At 44.3% G+C, this 19,772-nt stretch overlaps 1 protein-coding gene across 1 annotated transcript in view; it reads right to left on the minus strand.

The window, feature by feature from the left end:
* The window catches only part of LOC124001202 (fibronectin type III domain-containing protein 5-like), a 39,898-nt gene that overhangs the window by 18,976 nt on the left and 1,150 nt on the right, over window positions 1-19,772 (minus strand). The window contains exon 2 of the mRNA XM_046307821.1: window positions 842-957. Coding sequence (XP_046163777.1) covers window positions 842-957 — 116 coding nt within the window. The remainder of the gene's footprint in view (window positions 1-841; window positions 958-19,772) is intronic.

Consider the following 19,772-nt stretch of genomic DNA (forward strand, 5'->3'; position numbering starts at 1 on the left):
CTACTCTCTTTTGTACTATTTCACTTCTGTCACATTTTGGTTGTCAAATATAAACATTATTGTCTCCTAGTCTTTATCTTCTAACCCAGGGGTGTCAATAACATTTTGCCCCGGGGGCTGCATTTGGTCTTCAACGAGGTCCAGGGGCCAAACTCAAAATTGGTTACATTTCCTCGCCATCAAAATTTGCCAGCAATATTTATCTCTATCCATCGTTTATGGAATTTTCAATGCTCCCTGATTGTCTAGCTTTAATTTCGGTGATAATTATCTAGCTGAACACACTCAAGAAACTGTTATTATTATTTCTAAACAGTTTCAATTTGGTTTTATTCATTTTAAAGGATATTGAGTTTGTTCCCTCGCGGGTCGGATCTGGTTTGACCCCCCTGCTCTAATCCTAACCTACACTTTGCTGTCTCATTGGCCAAGTTATCTACACTGACTGTCATATTGACCACACACCTGTACATCTTCATTACTATGCTGAACTACAGAGTGAGTGTTCAGCGATGTGCAAAGCAAAGATGTGTGCTCTGCAGGGACTGTGTGTGCCAAGATAAATCATATTGTTTTTCCCTCTTTACATAGCTGTCATCATCCACTGCCGTCGTCGAGGAGACAGGCGCTCTGGCACGATCGTCCCGACAACATAACGTCCTGTGACAACGGTTCTGCAAAACAAGCGGCTGGCCAGGGACGCAGCGGAGAGATGGTGGGTAACGATTGGTGACAGGTACTAATTACTCTCCTGTTGGCAAGTGTGTGTGTGTTTGAGTGTGTTTGTGTGTGTGGTGTGTGTGAGTGTATCCTCCTCCATGTTGCGCTCTGTCTCTCTCACCTGCTGTGTGATGGCGAAGCCGATGACGGGGTCCCCCTCGGGGATGTCCCATGTCACCACGGCAGAGTTGGCCTTCAGAGCCTTGATGGTCACATTGACAGGAGCCGACAAGCTGTCTGCAAACACACAGAGAAAGAGAAAAAGAGAGAGAGGAGATACACATTAAGCAAATTAAGTAGACGTTCTTACTGTCTAGTGGGTACTGGGTAGAGTGGGTACAGTCATGGGTACATGTATTATTTACACTGCCTCAATAGAGTACTTTAAACAATTCAGAAAATCTCAGAACTTGGCTAGTCTAGACAGTATGGCTACAGATTGGCCATCAGCCTTCCTGAGGTGGTTTAATTGTTCACTACTACTTACCGAGGGAGAGCTGTGGCCTGATTCATTATTCACATCCATTCAGCATAATTATGATTCATAAGAAATACAACTGCAATCAAATCTAGAGTGGAGATACTATTAAGGGGTTGGATTTTGAATAGCCTTGCAATTAAGGGTAGAATTTTGAATAGGTTCACATTTAGCATCAGTTGAATATTCAGTTAAATTACACTCAACTCAAAATGGGGTACTGTATAGAGTTGGATCACTTTTTGTTATTCGGAGTAATGATACGTTGTACGTGCTGCTAACCTTGGCAGTTTAATTAGGGCTTAAATGATACATGACTTCAAAGTAATGATTTGTTGCTGTGTAATTCATTTTTGTTGTGTGTGTGTCCTCAGCTATTACCTGAGGAGAGACAGAAAGACAGGCAGAGAGAGAGACAGGGAGACAGAAAGACAGGCAGAGAGAGAGAGACAGAGAGACAGAAAGACAGGCAGAGAGAGAGAGGCAGAGAGACAGAAAGACAGGCAGAGAGAGAGACAGAGATACAGAAAGACAGGCAGAGAGAGAAACAGAGAGACCGAAAGACAGGCAGAGAGAGAGACACAGAGAGACAGAAAGACAGGCAGAGAGAGAGAAACAGAGAGACAGAAAGACAGGCAGAGAGAGAGAGAAACAGAGAGACAGAAATACAGGCAGAGAGAGAGAGAGAGAAACAGAGAGACAGGCAGAGGGAGAGAGACAGAAAGACAAGCAGAGAGAGAGAGAAACAGAGAGACAGAAAGACAGGCAGAGACAGAGAGACAGAAAGACAGGCAGAGAGAGAAACAGAGAGACAGAAAGACAGGCAGAGAGAGAGTGAAAGAGAGAGAGAGATAGAAAGACAGGCAGAGAGAGAGAGAGAAACAGAGAGACAGGCAGAGGGAGAGAGACAGAGATACAGAAAGACAGGCAGAGATTGAGACAGACAGATAAAATTGACAGAGAGAGGCCCATGCAGTGAGAAGAAATGTCCTCTGAATGTTTCTCCAGTTCGACATATACTATTTATCCTATATGCAAAGAGTCCTCACGTCCAGTACTTCCAGTCACTGAGTCAGTTTGATCTGATTGTTCTCCATTTGGCTCTAATACCCCCCACACAAAATGATATGTGGTGACGTTGAATCAATGTGGAAAACAGATAGGATTTGTCATCAATGTAAGGGAATTTCATTTTTTTTCCACCCAACTTATTTTATTATGACTTCACATTGAATGTACATTAGTTGTCAACTAAACAAAATTCACATAAAAATGAGATGTTGAACTGATGTCTGTGCCCAGTGGGTAGGCATGTTAGTGTAGTATATTGAGATATTTCATCTATTTACCAAATCATGGGAGCAAACCACACACACAAGTCAGAGTTAGTTATAAAAGTCCATCTTTAATTATATGAGCTCTATCACAATCCTGTGACTCTCAGATAAATTCAGTGTCTCTCAATGAATTCTCTGAGAGCCCCCTTACAATGCAACTGAGTTCCTTTAATAGCAAAGACACACATAGTCAGACAGCATAGACATAATTCATCGTTCAGCTTTGTCTCCTTTCTCAAACCCCAGAACCATAAACCAATCCTCCATATCAACAGGCATATATCAAATTGTCATTTAGATACAACCAACTCTAATTACAACCAATCCTGGACAAGCTCACGGAGAGGAGAATGAGGCTATAGGTTAAGATAGAAACAACATTAGAGGGAGCATAGAATGATTCCAGACACTGCCACCCTCCTTACCCCACTAGAAAAAGGTAGGGAGTAAAAGATATGTTTACACATGATGACACTTTGACCTCTCCCCTCTCTGTGGCCCATGCAACTTAGTTTTGACATAGAACAGATAACTGCAACCTCGCCACAGTATTATACAAAAATACCATTCTGATGAGAAGTAACTTACACACATTTGATAAATATAAAACATCTTACAAATGTTACCAACAAATTCTGATCCTTCCACGACATGTGTGATTTACAACAGTCAGAATGCCACCCTGATTAAAATGACAATTGAACAGGTAAAGAGCAGTGCTGTATATTTCACCTTTATTTAACCAGGTAGGCCAGTTGAGAACAAGTTCTCATTTACAACTGCAACCTGGCCAAGATAAAGCAAAGCAGTGCGACAAGAACAACAACAGAGTTACACATGTAATAACATGGAATAAACAAGCCAATAACACAATAAACAAGTCAATAACATAGTAGAAAAAAAGAAAGTCTGTATACAATGTGTGCAAAAGGCGTGAGAAGGTAGGCAATAAATAAGCCATAGTAGCGAAGAATTACAATTTAGCAGATTAACACTGGAGTGATAAATGAGCAGATGATGATGTGCAAGTAGAGATACTGGTGTGCAAAAGAGCAGAAAAGTAAATAAAAACAGTATGGGGTTGAGGTAGGTAGATTGGGTTGGCTATTTACAGATGGACTATGTACAGCTGCAGCGTTTGGTTTAGCTGCTCAGATAGCTGATGTTTAAAGTCGGTGAGGGAAATATAAGTCTCCAGCTTCAGGGATTTTTGCAATTCGTTCCAGTCACTGGCAGCAGAGAATGGGAAGGAAAGGCGAGCAAATGAGGTGTTGGCTTTTGGCTGAAGTACTGCAGACTTCTAAGGAGAGGGGGATGTAGAAGAGCAAGGCTGTATGTTTGGTCATGTGCATCTGCCTCTGGTGACAAAGTTCCAATCCAGCGATAGAAAGTTGCTTTGAGATTTTTGTTTTAAGCCTATCTCAAACCTTAACTCATATCTTAACTCAAACCTTAACTCATACCTTAACTCAAACCTTATCTCAAACCTTAACCCAAACCTTAACCCAAACCTTAACTCATACCTTAACTCAAACCTTATCCCAAACATTAACTCATACCTTAACTCAAACCTTATCCATACCTTAACTCAGACATCCCAAACATTAACTCATACCTTAACCCAAACCTTATCTCAAACCTTAGCCCAAACCTTATCCCTTACCTTAACCCAAACCATAACCCAAACCTTAACCCAACCCTTAACCCAAAACTTAGCCCAAACCTTATCCCTTACCTTAACCCAAACCTTATCCCAAACCTTAACCCAAACCTTAAACATTCAAAGTTAATGCCTAAACGTATCACTATCCTTAAAAATGCGGACGTAATGCCTGTCTGTCTGTCTGTCTGTCTGTCTGTCTGTCTGTCTGTCTGTCTGTCTGTCTGTCTGTCTGTCTGTCTGTCTGTCTGTCTGTCTGTCTGTCTGTCTGTCTGTCTGTCTGTCTGTCTGTCTGTCTGTCTGTCTGTCTGTCTGTCTGTCTGTCTGTCTGTCTGTCTGTCTGTCTGTCTGTCTGTCTGTCTGTCTTTCCGTCCGTCCGTCCGTCCGTCCGTCTGTCTGTCTGCACTGCTGTGACACAAGCCACACATTAATACAGTCAGAGATGTGGGCACACCTGCCCCTGTGACCTTCCTTCCCTCTGTACTGTCCATCTGTCCCAGAGAGATGCACTCTCTGAGTGTTGAACCAAGGCTGAGTCTGACTGAGTTGCTTTGCTGATCTTAGACCCTGGTGTGGTCCAGCAGCATTTCATCCTTTCACGCCTCTGTGCTCATACAGCTCTTACTGCTCAGCAATCAATGACACCCTTCTCATTTCATTGGTAAATATCACACAGACAGACATGCTGGCAGTAATAGCTGAGGGGAGTAGAATATCAAAGTGGACCCATACGGTGGTTCTTCTCACTAATGTGTGTGTGCAATGACCCAATGGGCACATCCTGGTTGAATCAATGTTGTTTCCACGTCATTTCAATGAAATTAATAGACGTTGAATTGGCATCTGTGCCCAGTGGGGAGAGACCATAAACAGACAAATGAACTGAACCTTGGGTTGCTGTCTCAGCCATAGTCTGCCCTCCTGGGGATATGAGTGGCGATAAATTAGCAGATGTTCATTAACATGTCCTCGCCTGCTGCTAACGAGCACCCTGGTGAAATCAGAAGTGGCTTTTCAATATCCTCCAAACGTGTCATTGAGATTGCAAGAGGAAACACTTGTCCTGTTGTGCTTCCCAGTCATTCCTACTCTTCTTCAGGCTGACTGGACTGTGCTGTACGTCCCTGCATTATCAAAAACAGTTGGCAGGTGTGTTCTTTGTTCATTCATAGTTAGTGTGCCATGATAGAGAAATCAGTGGTTTGTGCTGATCTGTAGTTTTCCAGAAAGGACCTTGGCGCCCACTCCTGCCTGCCCGCACACAGTCACATACTCACTTTCAAACCCACAGCAGTTAAAGAAACAGCAGGAAAGGCCGAGGCGGAGTTGGAACAATATAGTTAATGTGTCTCATTTGGCATCTAAAGCAGCTGTTGAATAATTAAGGTCTGCGATAGTCGCGCAGGGAGAGACTGGGAGCCATAACATGATGGCACTATCACCTGTTTTATTAAATCTAGCTCTTCAATCTCACTCAATCTCCACTGCTTATTGTCGCTGCTTATTGCCGCTGCATGGGCCCGGGGAACAAAACAGTTTCCTGTTCTCTTGGTCACTCTTTCTCTTCATCTCCATCTTTCTCATACATACTCGCCTCCTCTTTCATTCAGCCATTCTCTCTTTCCTTGTCTATATGACTCAACACTCTCCCTCTTTCTCTTTCTCTCTCTTCATCTGTACCTGTCTCCATCTATGTTGCTGGTGTGTTTGTGCTCCAGTTGGGCCTAGTTTGACAGGTGGACTGCAGACCTATCCTAGTCCTTCTGAATGTAAAGAGTGCTCAGGAGGACTGACACTTCAGTGGGAGCTGCTCAGTGCCTCCTCCACTTCAGACAATACAAAGTCAAAGTTAAGGCTTGGCATAGAACAACCAACCCCTACCACCACCCCACCCCCTCATAATCTCTGCATCCTTCCAACACCCCCAGATCAATCCACAGCCTTTAAAATACAGTACGCTATGACTCACTTGCATACTGTTAACATGGTTTGTACTATGCATCCCTCTGGTTGTGATTGGCAGAAGAAGTACGGATAAATAGACACACTCCAGGTTTACAGTACATACAGAGTTACAGGGGCACAGACAGCTGGTTTAACATAGAAAATGGTATGGTCTAGTTTACTGTGGAAATGTACAACCCAGAATGCGAACCACTGGAGTGTGGCTTCAAACCCCTTGTCGAAAACCATAGAGACCAGTGTGTGTATGCATAAGTGTCCTTTCTCTGTCTTTTCCCTCTCCATGCAGTAGCTCCACTCCACAAATGAGTGTTGTGATAAGCATACCTCCAAGCCTTTTCTCTTTTGAGGAGAAATTAGTTATTTACTTTTACCAAATGAATTCTCCAACCCGCCGGCCAAGAGAGCAGCATAGAGGCGAGCGCCAAAATATCATCTCACTCTATCACTCTCTCACCCACTCACACTCCCACTCACTCGCGCAATTAACAGATGTGCCACGAAGACAAGAATACTGGTCTCGGCACCAGTGTGACAGATTTGTATTGGTATTTATTATGGATCCCCATTAGATGCTGCCAGGGCAGCAGCTACTCTTCCTGGGGTTTATTATGGATCCCCATTAGATGCTGCCAGGGCAGCAGCTACTCTTCCTGGGGTTTATTATGGATCCCCATTAGATGCTGCCAGGGCAGCAGCTACTCTTCCTGGGGTCCAGCAACATTAAAGGCAGTTATACAATTTTAAAAACATTACAATACACTCACAACAGATTTCACAACACATTACGTGTGTGCCCTCAGGCCCCTGCTCAACTACCACATAGATACAACACAAAAACCATGTGCATGTGAGTATAGTGCATATGTTATTGTGTGTTTGTATGCATTAGTCTGTGCCTATGTTTGTGTTGCTTCACAGTCCACGCTGTTCCATAAGGTTTGTTTTTATCTATTTTTTAAATCTAAGTTCTTTGCTTGCATGAGTTACTTGACGTGGAATAAACTTCCATGCAGTCATGGCTCTATGTAGTACTGTGCACCTCCCGTAGTGTGTTCTGCACTTGGGGAATCAACATGTCAATACCTCTCACAAATACAAGTAGTGATGAAGTCAATCTCTCTCCACTTTGAGCCAGGAGAGACTGACATGCATATTATTAATGTTAGCTCTCTGTTTACATCTAAGGGCCAGCTGTGCTGCCCTGTTCTGAGCCAGTTGCAATTTTACTGTCCCTCTTTGTGGATAGACTTCTCCCCATCTTAGCTGGGAAAAACTCCCTAGAAAAACTCCATAGAAAGGCAAAACCTAGGAAGAAACCTAGAGAGGAACCAGGGTCTGAGGGGTTGCCAGGCCTCTTCTGGAAACTGTTGGAATTTCTTCATAGTGTTTGTTTGAATAACTCAGGAAATGGTTGCTATTGACTTTCACACATGATGAAAGTGATCCCAAAGTCTATAAAGACAAAGGACACCAGTTGTCTTAACAGATCTGGTCTGAAAGAGAATCAAAGTAGACATCATGGCTGTGCTGCTTTTGTTATTGGTCATGTGAGTGACCCTTCATGGTATTCAACACCTCCAGTGGAGATTATAACAATGCATGGCCAAGAAGTTCAATCGTTCATAGATGACCAGCAGGGTCAAATAATAATAATCACAGTGGTTGTAGAGGGTGCAACAGGTCAGCACCTCAGGAATACATTTCAGTTGGCTTTTCATAGCCGATCATTCAGACGTTGGGGACATGGCTGAAGATTTGTGATTCGTCTGTTAGCATGGAAATAACTGTGAATTAGCAGGGAGCTAATGCTGCCATTACAACTAGAGCACACTAGCTAACTCGTGCTAGCTAACTGGGGCGGCAGGTAGCCTAGTTGTCATGCAGGTGAAAGAGGACCCAAAAGCGACTTAACAGAAACAGAGTTTATTTAAGTCCAAACAGGGAATAACAAAAATCCTCTAGTCTGTAGAGGGGAATAACTGGAGAAGCGGCCACAGACTGCAGGTCGCTTCGGGTAGGCGCAGGCCGTAGTTGATAGAGACACCTGCTCACACGCAGCATCTGATGAAGGCAAAAAACACGACAGGACAGGGCGATACACAATCACAGCAAAAACACGACAGGACAGGGCGAAACGCAATCACAGCATGGTGAATACTAAACAAGGAACCGACGGGACAGGAACGGAACACAAAGGAATAAATAGGGACTCTAATCAGGGGAAAGGATCGGGAACAGGTGTGGGAAGACTAAATGATGATTAGGGGAATAGGAACAGCTGGGAGCAGGAACGGAACGATAGAGAGAAGAGAGAGCGAGAGAGTGAGAGAGGGAGGGGGAGAGAGAGGGATAGAAGGAGGGAAAGAACCAAATAAGACCAGCAGAGGGAAACGAATAGCATGGGGAGCACAGGGACAAGACATGATAATAAATGACAAACATGACACTAGTGGTTAGACCGTTGGGCCAGTGACCAAAAGGTTGCAGTGGATCAAATCCCAGAGGTGACAAGGTAAAAATCTGTCTTTCTGCCCTGAGGCAGTTATCCCACTGTTCCTAGGCCGTCATTGTAAATAAGAATTTGTTCTTAACTGACTTGCCTAGTTAAATAAAGTATAAATAAAAAATAACTTGCTCCTACATCAATATCATGCAAAAGCACATCCCAGGATGCCCCCAATATCTAACAGGTACCGTACACATATATATACATCAGGACATGTACACAGTGAACTCATACACACTGTAAATATGAAATTAGAATATAGTATTTCAGAATGTGACCTATTGCTTGCATGTCAATATCAGACTGAGAATCATTTACATTCGCAATCTCTTCCTATCTGCAAGCGTAATCAATGGCATAACACCTTATTGCTATGTAAATTCAACCAACCAATAAAAGTACATAAACATTGAATACATATTTTTACAGTGGCAAGTGGAAACATAACCAACCAAGTTAAAGGAGCATGGGTGGCGGTGCTGATTATTTGACAAGCACCTGCATCTGCTCGTCTGTTAACTGCAAATCTAAATCTAATCCCCATCAAGGCTCCTGCACAATCAATGTCTCAGTAGAGCTAGGCACATAATACACACAGCACATAAACATGATAGGATTTTTTCACTATTCTCCCTTTCTCCTTCTTTCACTCGCTCCTATTCATCACTCCACTTCCCTGTAACCTACTCTTCTCCTATCCACTCTCTCATCATCTTTCTCCTCATCCCTCACTTCCTGTCTAATTTTTTGTATTTCTCTCCTCCTTATCCCCCTCTCTCTCTCTCTGTTGAGTGTAAGCCACTCTGTTGAGGCAGCTGGTGTGGTAATGTCTAGCTGCCTGCCTCACTTTCTTTCTCTGTCTGGCTGTATTTCCCTCTCACTTTTTTCTCTCTCACACTCTTGGTCTCCCTCTCTCTCCCTCTCTTGTTTTCTCTTTCTCTGTGCCTCTCTTCCTTTTCTCTCTCACTTTCTATTTCTCTCCTGGTGAGCATGACTGTTATGCTCTGAGAGCCGCCCCTGGGGGGGGTGGGAGGCATGCTTCTCTCCCTCTTCCCTGTCTTAACGGCCTGAATGTCCCCAGGCCTGTAGCTCTTACTCTTTCTCCTGCTGCCCAATCCAGTTTATCTCATGCACACACATGAACTTTCAGGAAGACTATGGAAAATTTGAGTTTTAGACTGTGCAGTAGCAGCAGAGAGGATTAGCACTGGGACTAGCGCAGCAGAGATCTGGCAGCAGAGTTAGACAGCATGTTATTACAGAAGAGAGAGAGGGGGAAACTGATACAGGTAAACTCCTGGAAGCATACTAATGTAACTCACACCATCTGGGCTATCCCCCAGGACATTAACAGAGAGGAGAAAATAAAAACACTATTTTTACTCTCTGGTGAGCTGCCAAGGGGGCTGTGTGTGTGTGTGTGTGTGTGTGTGTGTGTGTGTGTGTGTGTGTGTGTGTGTGTGTGTGTGTGTGTGTGTGTGTGTGTGTGTGTGTGTGTGTGTGTGTGTGTGTGTGTGTGTGTGTGTGTGTGTGTGTGTGTGTGTGTGTGTGTGTGTGTGTGTGTGTGTGTGCTCCTGATGGCCAGGAGCTAGTGTCTGTCTGTCTAAGTCTGTCTACTGTGTGTTCTCAATGACAGCAACAATGCCCCTCAGTCTCAGACAAATACAAGCACATCCATTCATTTCCATCTAGCTCAGCTCTTTGAGATCAGAAATGTAGATAATATGGACTCAGACAAAAAGTGAGCAATTGAGTACACTACATGATGCGCTGGAGTACACTACATGGTGCCCTGGAGTACATTACATGATACGCTGGAGTACACTACATGGTGAGCTGGAGTACACTACATGGTGAGCTGGAGTACATTACATGGTGAGCTGGAGTACATTACATGGTGAGCTGGAGTACACTACATGGTGCCCTGGAGTACATTACATGATGCGCTGGAGTACATTACATGGTGCGCTGGAGTACACTACATGGTGCGCTGGAGTACACTTCATGATGCGCTGGAGTACACTACATGGTGCGCTGGAGTACATTACATGGTGCCCTGGAGTACATTACATGGTGAGCTGGAGTACACTACATGGTGAGCTGGAGTACACTACATGGTGCCCTGGAGTACATTACATGGTGTGCTGGAGTACACTTCATGGTGTGCTGGAGTACACTACATGATGCGCTGGAGTACACTACATGGTGCCCTGGAGTACATTACATGATACGCTGGAGTACACTACATGGTGAGCTGGAGTGGTGCGCTGGAGTACACTACATGGTGAGCTGGAGTACATTACATGGTGAGCTGGAGTACACTACATGGTGCCCTGGAGTACATTACATGATGCGCTGGAGTACATTACATGGTGCGCTGGAGTACACTACATGGTGCGCTGGAGTACACTTCATGATGCGCTGGAGTACACTACATGGTGCGCTGGAGTACATTACATGGTGCCCTGGAGTACATTACATGGTGCGCTGGAGTACACTACATGGTGCGCTGGAGTACACTACATGGTGCCCTGGAGTACATTACATGGTGCGCTGGAGTACACTTCATGGTGTGCTGGAGTACACTACATGGTGCGCTGGAGTACACTACATGGTGCCCTGGAGTACATTTACATGGTGTCATGCTGGAGTACACTACATGGTGCCCTGGCTACAGAAGGACCACAAGTACATTACATGGTGCGCTGGAGTACACTACATGGTGCGCTGGAGTACACTACATGGTGCCCTGGAGTACATTACATGGTGCGCTGGAGTACACTACATGGTGCGCTGGAGTACACTACATGGTGCCCTGGAGTACATTACATGGTGCGCTGGAGTACACTTCATGGTGTGCTGGCGTACACTACATGGTGCGCTGGAGTACACTTCATGATGCTCTGGAGTACATTACATGGTGTGCTGGAAAATAAGCTGCTGAAATGAGTTCCAATGTAAAAAGACACTGAACAGATGCTGTTGTGTTGAGATGTATTTCAGTTAACCATACTCAACAGTTCCTAAACACATACCCTCACAGAATCAAATAAAATACAATTTTATTTGTCAAATGCGCCGAATACAACCTTACAGAGCCCCTAACCGACAGTGCAGTTTAAAAAAAATATGGATAAAAATAAGAGATCAAAAATAGCAAGTAATTATAGAGCAGCAGTAATGTAAGGGATGCGTAATCGGTGGCAGGAAGTCAGACGCAGGAGAGCAGGACTTAATAGCCGGAGCAGTTTATTAGCAAAACCCACGGCATAAAAATAACAAGAATAATTGGGTACAAAACCCGTCGCGCACCAAACAACACGTGCACAAGCACTTACAAAAAACAATCCCACACAAAGACATGGGGGGGAACAGAGGGTTAAATACACAACAAATGATTGAGGGAATTGAAACAAGGTGTGAGGAAAAACAAGACAAAACACATGGAAAATGAAAAGTGGATCGATGATGGCTAGAAGACCAGCGACACCGACCCGCAGAGCGCCGCCCGAACAAGGAGAGGCCCGACTTCGACGGAAGTCGTGACAATACCCCCCCCCCCCGACTTCCATCGAAGTCGGGTCCTGTCCCTCGTCTGAGGGCATAGTGGGATTTCTTATAAGCTTCCGGGTTCGAGTCCCGCTCCTTGAAAGCGGCAGCTCTGGCCTTTAGCTCAGTGTGGATGTTGCCGGTATTCCATGGCTTCTGATTGGGGTATGTACGTATGGTCAAAGTGGGGACGACGTCCTCGATACACTTATTGATGAAGCCAATGACAAATGTGGTGTACTCCTCAATACCATTGGATGAATCCCGGAACATATTCCAGTCTGTGATAGCAAAACAGTCCTGCAGTTTAGCATCTGCTTCATCTGACCAATTTTTTAGTGATCAAGTCACTGGTGCTTCCTGCTTTAATTTTTGCTTGTAAGCAGGATTCAGGAGGATGGAATTATGGTCAGATTTGCCAAATGGAGGGCGAGGGAGATCTTTGTACTGTAAGTGTCTCTGTATGTGGAGTAAAGGTGGTCCTGAGTTTTTTCCCTCTGGTTGCACATTTAACATGATGATAGAAATTTGGTAAAACTGATTTAAGTTTCCCTGCATTAAAGTCCCCGGCTACTAGTGTCACCTCTGGGTGAGCGTTTTCTTGTTTGATTATGGCAGAATACAGCTCATTCAATGCAATCTTAGTTCCAGCCTCTGACTGAGGTGGTATATAAACTGCTACGAAGAATACAAATGAGAACTCTCTCTTTAGGTAGTGTGGTCTACAGCTTATCATGATATACTCAACCTAGGTGAGCAATAGCTCGAGGCTTCCTTAGATATAGTGCACCAGCTGTTATTTACAAAAATACATAGTCCACCACCCCTTGTCTTACCAGACGCCGCTGTTCTGTCCCGCCTGTACATTGTATAACCAGCCAGCTGTATGTTGATATTGTCGTCGTTCAGCCACGACTCCGTGAAGCATAAGATGTTACAGTTTTTAATGTCCCGTTGGTAGTTTAATCATCCCCGTAACTTGCCGATTTTATTGTCCAAAGATTGCACGTTTGCTAGCAGAATTTAGGGAAGTGGGGGTCTATTCGATTGCCTTCGGAATTCTCAGCAGGCAGCCCGCTCTCCAGCCTCTCTTTCTCCACCTCCTCTTCACGCAGATCACGGGGGTCAGGACCTGTTCCCAAGGGAGCCGTATATACTCCCCCTTCTGGCTTGTTCGAGAGACTTCAAAGAAGAAAATAGATTCTGCTAGTCTGTTGTGAGTAATTGCAGTCCTGATTTCTAGAAGTTATTTTCTGGTCATAAGAGACGGCAACATTATGTACAAAATTAATTAAAGAATTACTTACAAATTAACACAGATAAAAGAATAAAAAACATAATTGGTTGGGGGCATGTAAAACCTCTTCCTTCTGCTCCGGCGCCATTTTATCTCGGAAGCCAGCAGGAAAGCAACAAGGTTTAGTCCTCTGTCTTAATCCGTCTTAATCTGCGCATTCTAGGGCTGTGAGTCATGTGCAGGAGCAGGCAGCAGAGCATCAGCATCCCTATGTGTGTGTGTGTGTGCGTATGTTTGTGTGTGTGTGTGTGGTCTAAGACCTGTCTCAGGCCCCTCTCTCTTTACAGTGTCTGAGTTAAGGCAATACCAACCAGACTCATCTTTTTGGTCTAAGGAAGATTCAACTTGTCTCTGTTGCTGCTGTTGTCTGGTGCTGCAGCACTGCTCGTGCTCGTTGACATTTGCCTTCTCTCTAGTGTGTTTGCCTGCTGTGTTCAAAAATACCATCAGCGTGTCATTAAAGCTGTTCTGTTTGATTAACAGGGGGAACATGGCTTTATTAGTGCTTGTTAGTGCTGGTAATGGCTTTAATTTATGTGTATGCTGAGCTGCAAATGCCCTCTTGAGAGAATTCTCTACTTTTGTCTACAGATCTACTGCCAGATAACTCATTAAACATTTAATAATACAGCCAGCCAATGAATGATTACTATTTGATTACTATTAAACTGTTACCACACACATGCATAAACACACACTCAAGCAGACACTGGCACACACTCTACTCATGTCGTAAAATGCCCTGCCTCCAAACAGCCCCCATACATGTAGTACGTACGTGTAAGGTACCCTTCCTTTTGCTGTATAACCCCACGCATGTTCTGTTTCTTCCTCTTTTGGTTGTGTGTCTGTCTGCTGGGTATTGTCCGAGTTTAAACAGCCTGCTCTTTTTAAACTGTGATGATTCATCCAATCAGAAGTGGTTGGCCTAGATAACAACCAGCCATTTAGAGAAATCACCCGAGCCAGATGAAGTTCAAAACAGTAGCTATGGGCTAATATTCGTATTATTCATATTTCAAAAGATTCAGAACATTATTTAGCATAAAGGAGAACAATATAAGACTAAAGTGAAGAAAGAGCATGTTGAAGACAGACTTTCAGGAACAACAGTGCATGTCCCCTAGTTTGTTTAACATACTGTGATTTTAGATGCTTTCCTGATAATCCACCTCACCAGTAAATATTATTGAAATAACTTTTTAGCCAAATCAAATCACATTTTATTTGGCACATTACTGTTAAATTCTTACTTACAAGCCCTTAACCAACAATGCAGTTGACATCACAATAACAAGGCTATATACAAGGGGTACCGGTACCAAGTCAATGTGTGGGGGTACAGGTTAGTAAAGGTAATTTGTACAGTACATGTAGTTAAGGATAAAGTGACTATGCGTAGATAATTAACAGCGTAGCAGCAGTGGGGGGGGGTCAATATAAATAGTCTGGGTGGCCATTTGATTCATTGTTCTGTAGTCTTATGGTTTGGGGATAGAAGCTGTTAATAATGTGAATTTTGGGCTAACACTTGTCGCTCCTGTACCACTTGCCGTGCAGTAGCAGAGAGACGAGTCTATGACTTGGGTGACTGGAGTCTTTGCCAATTTTTTGGACCTTCCTCTGACACCGCCCAGTATATAGGTCCTGGATGGCAGGAACCTTGGCCCCAGTGATGTATTGGGCAGTACGCACTACCCTCTGTAGCGCCTTACGGTTGGATACCGAACAGTTGCCATACCAGGCGGTGATGCAACTGGTCAGGATACACCACAGGATATACAATTCAAAAATATCACCTTCAGACACACGCATAGGAAATGGAAATGAAGCCGTGTTCATTTGGCTAACATTGACATCGGTTTCAATTCTTTTATTTTTTTTAGAAGATAGCAGTGAGTCTTTTCCAGACTTGATATTAGTACTCCCTCTGCCTTCTTTAAAACAAGCACTTTGGTGAAAGTTGTCAAAACAAGACATGGTTAGGCCATGATAAATAAGTAATCAATGGTGCAGCTGCAACACTTTTTGAGGATCTGTGGACCCATGCCAAATCTTTTCAGTCTCCTGAAGTGGAAAAGGTGTTGTCGTGCCCTCTTCACGACTGTCTTGTTGTGTTTGGACTATGATAGTTTGTTGGTGATGTGGACACCAAGGAACTTGAAACTCTCGACCCGCTTCACTACTGCCCTGTCGATGTTAACGGATGCCTTTCGGCTCTCCTTTTCCTGTAGTCCACGATCATCTCTTTTGTCTTGCTCACATTGAGGGAAAGGCACCACACTGCCAGGTCACTGACCTCCTCCCTATAGGCTGTCTCATCGTTGTTGGTGATCAGGCCTACCACTGTTGTGTGGTGATTGTGTTGGAGTCGCACTTGGCCACGCAGTCGTGGATGAACAGGGAGTACAGAAGGGGACTAAGCACGCACCCCTGAGGGGTCCCAGTGTTGAGGATCAGTGTGGCAGATTTGTTGTTGCCTACCATTACCACCTGGGGGCGGTCTGTCAGGAAGTCCAGGATCCAGTTGCAGAGGGAGGGGTTTAGTCCCAGGGTTCTTAGCTTAGTGATGAGCTTTGTGGGTACTATGGTGTTGAACGCTAAACTGTAGTCAATGAACAGCATTCTCACGTAGGTTTTCCTTTTGTCCAGGTGGGAAAGGGCATTGTGAAGTGTGATTGGGATTGCGTCATCTGTAGATCTGTTGGGAAGTAGGCAAATTGAAGTGGGTCTAGGGTTTCCGGGACTTTGGTGTAGATATGACCATTCTTTCAAAGCACTTCATGGCTTCTGATGTGAGTGCTACAGGGCGGTAGTCATTTAGGCAGGTTACCTTCATATTCTTGGTTACAGGGACTATGGCGGTCTGCTTGAAACATGTAGGTATTACGGATCGGTCAGGGAGAGGTTGAAAATGTCAGTGAAGACACTTGCCAGTTGGACACTCAGCATGCTCTGAGTACACGCCCTGGTAATCCGTCTGGCCCCGCGGCCTTGTGAATGTTGACCTGTTTAAAGGTCTTGGTCACATCCGCTACGGAAAGCGTGATCACACAGTCGTCCAGAACAGCTGGTGCTCTCGTGCATGCTTCAGTGTTGCTTGCCTCGAAGCGAACATAAAAGGCATTTAGCTCGTCTGGTAGGCTCGCGTCACTAGGCAGCTCGCATCTGGGTTTCCTTTTGTAGTAAACAATAGTTTGCAAGCCCTGCCACATCCGACAAAAGTCGGAGCCGGTGTAGTAGGATTCAATCTTAGTCCTGTAGTGACGCTTTGCTTGTTTGATGGTTCATCTGAGGGCATAGTGGGATTTCTTATAAGCATCTGGATTAGTATCCCACTCCTTTGCAAGTAGTAGCGCTAGCCTTTAGATCTGTGCGGATGTTGCCTGTAATCCATGGCTTCTGGTTGGGATATGTACGTATGGTCACTGTGGGGACGACGTCATCGATACACTTATTGATGAAGCCAGTGTCTGAGGTGGTATACTGCTCAATGCCGTTGGATGAATCACTGGACATATTCCAGTCTGTGCTTGGAAGACAGTCCTGTAGCGTAGCATCCGCATCATTAAGCAAGTCACTGGTACTTCCTGTTTTAGTTTTTGCTTGCATGCAGGAACCAGGAGGATAGAATCATGATCAGATTTGCCAAATGGAGGGCAAGGGAGCTTTGTATGCGTCTCTGTGTGTGGAGTAAAGGTTGTCTAGAGTTCTTTTTACCTCTGTTTGCACATGCGACATGCTGGTAGAAATTAGGTAAAACTGATTTCAGTTTGCCTTCATTAAAGTCCCCGGCCACTAGGAGTGACACTTTTGGATGAGCATTTTCTTGTTTGCTTTGGCCTTATACAGCTCGTTGAGTGAGGTCTTACTGCCAGCAGGTCTTACTGTCTTACTGTGGTGGTAAATAGACGGCTGTGAATAATATAGATGAGAACTCTCTTGGTAGATAGTGTGGTGTACAGTTTACGTTTAGCCACGACTCATGAAACATAAGATATTACAGTTTTTAATGTACCGTTGGTAGGATAGTCTCAACAGTAGATCATCCAGTTTGTTTTCCAGTGATTGCACATTGGCCTATAGAACCGTTGGTAGTGGCAATTTACTCACTCGCCTACGAATCCTCACAGGACCTTCGCCCCTGTATCTCTGTCTTTTCTTCATGCAAATGACGGGGATTTGGACCTAGTCTCCGGGAAGCAGTGTATCCTTCATGTCAGACTCTATAAAGAATAAATCTTCATCCAGTTTGAGGTGAGTTATCGCTGTTCTGATGTTCAGAAGCTATTTTCGGTAATAAGAGACGGTAGCAGCAATTTTATGTACAAAATAAGTTACAAACAATGCGAAAAAACAAACAAAATAGCACAGTTGGTTTGGAGCCATCCCCTCCGGTGACATCATCACTTCCACAGCTAGTAATTTGGCAGTAGAGTGGAGATGATGAGTGTTTAACTACCTTTGGCTACTCTGTCTGGGTGCTGTAACTCCTCCAGGTGGATGGTGTGATGACTTGACACTTGACAGTTAATATACTACCGCTACTGACAATCTGTGGCAGGGTTAGGGAGTGCCAAGACTCCTCTGGTTCACTAGCATTAGAGTCCTCATTGGGGGAGTTTAACATGTTTCTTTAGAACAGCTACTCGGTTCATCAGAACATGAATGGATCCCTAAAGGAGGACTTGCTGGGCATTTCTACTAATTGGTCACTGTTTAATTATTTGATTGATTGATTGGTTGATTTGATTTGTTGATTGACTGATTTATTGTGTGTCATGGCAAGCCTGTTTCAGAGCAGTGCAATGTCTGGTGGAATTTACACCCACGTTAAGAGTGTGAGGTTCATTTTAAATGGAAACATTAGCTTTGCATTCGTAGTCCAGGGCGACTTACACTTTATGACTCACATTAAACAGAAACACATTAAAGGATGTCACAACTGTAAAGTTTACAGTGTGTTGACGCCCACCCACACGCTTGTTTCAATTTGTCCGTCCTACTCACACTAATTGTTTAATACATTCTGATTGTGCTGTACGATTGAATAAAGCACTGACTCATGAGCCAGTCCTGCAGGCAGTGCAGAGAGAATTTGCTCCATCTACATCAAACTCCTTATAGCCACAGTAACTTTCACCTATTGTATGTCATTTCACCAGACAGTACTAGAGAGACAATACACATAGCGATGCAGCTAGCCCCTAATTCATAGATCTAATGTTCTTCAATCCAGTGGACCTAGGGATACACCGAGTGTGCAGGCTTTTTTCCAGTCCAGTTCTAACACCCTGTGGGTCTCGAGGACCAGGATTGAAGAACACTCAGACAATCAGAGAGACCATTAATCCTCTTCCATCTCCTTAGTAGAAGTGTTAAGTGGAGAGAGTCAAGGGCACTTCTGGATGGAGATTGGATTCGAGGGAACATTGCACTTGTCTAAAATACTCTTCAGAATGTGTTTCTTCTCAAAAGTCTTTAGAAAGTCAATGTAGAGGAGAAAGGAAAGCATGACAGGTAACCAGAGAAGAGGATGTGAGAACCATGCCACCCATATGTGCACTCCACTTTTTTCAAAACATGATGTGCTTACACAGGAAGGATGTGTGTGTGTGTGTGTGTGTGTGTGTGTGTGTGTGTGTGTGTGTGTGTGTGTGTGTGTGTGTGTGTGTGTGTGTGTGTGTGTGTGTGTGTGTGTGTGTGTGTGTGTGTGTGTGTGTGTGTGTGTGTGTGTGTGTGTGTGTGTGTGTGTGTGTGTGTGTGTGTGTGTGTGTGTGCATGCATGCATGAAATTGTCTGTGTCTAGGCTGTGTCTAAGTATCTGTGTGTATGTATGAGTGTGTGTGCGAAAGAGAGATAGGTGGTATAAAGAGGAGGACGATGGGAGCAATGCAATCCAGCTGAAATGTAAATGCTGGAGAGGGCAGGGTTGCGTGGACCAGAGGTGAATTCTTATTGCAGTAGTGTGTCAGTTTGATTAGCAGCACTCCGTCAAGATGAGCTGTGAAAGCCACATCACTCATGTGTTTCGGGCAGGCACAATATGGATTCTGCTGGGGTTCTTCTCACCAGTCTATACCCCGGGCTCACTCCCACACATAGATCTGCCAGCACGCCTTCCAAGGAACAATGTGAAATTGTTATTTTCTTCCAAAGATTGTATAGCAACGTGTGCCAGTGGTCCATTAACTGTTATTTTGGTCCCTGCTGTATAGATATGACATATTACTGCGATGTGTTTAGAATAAGATCTGCAT

Source organism: Oncorhynchus gorbuscha, linkage group LG17 (genome assembly GCF_021184085.1).
Source record: "Oncorhynchus gorbuscha isolate QuinsamMale2020 ecotype Even-year linkage group LG17, OgorEven_v1.0, whole genome shotgun sequence".
Classification (NCBI taxonomy): Eukaryota; Metazoa; Chordata; class Actinopteri; order Salmoniformes; family Salmonidae; genus Oncorhynchus; species Oncorhynchus gorbuscha.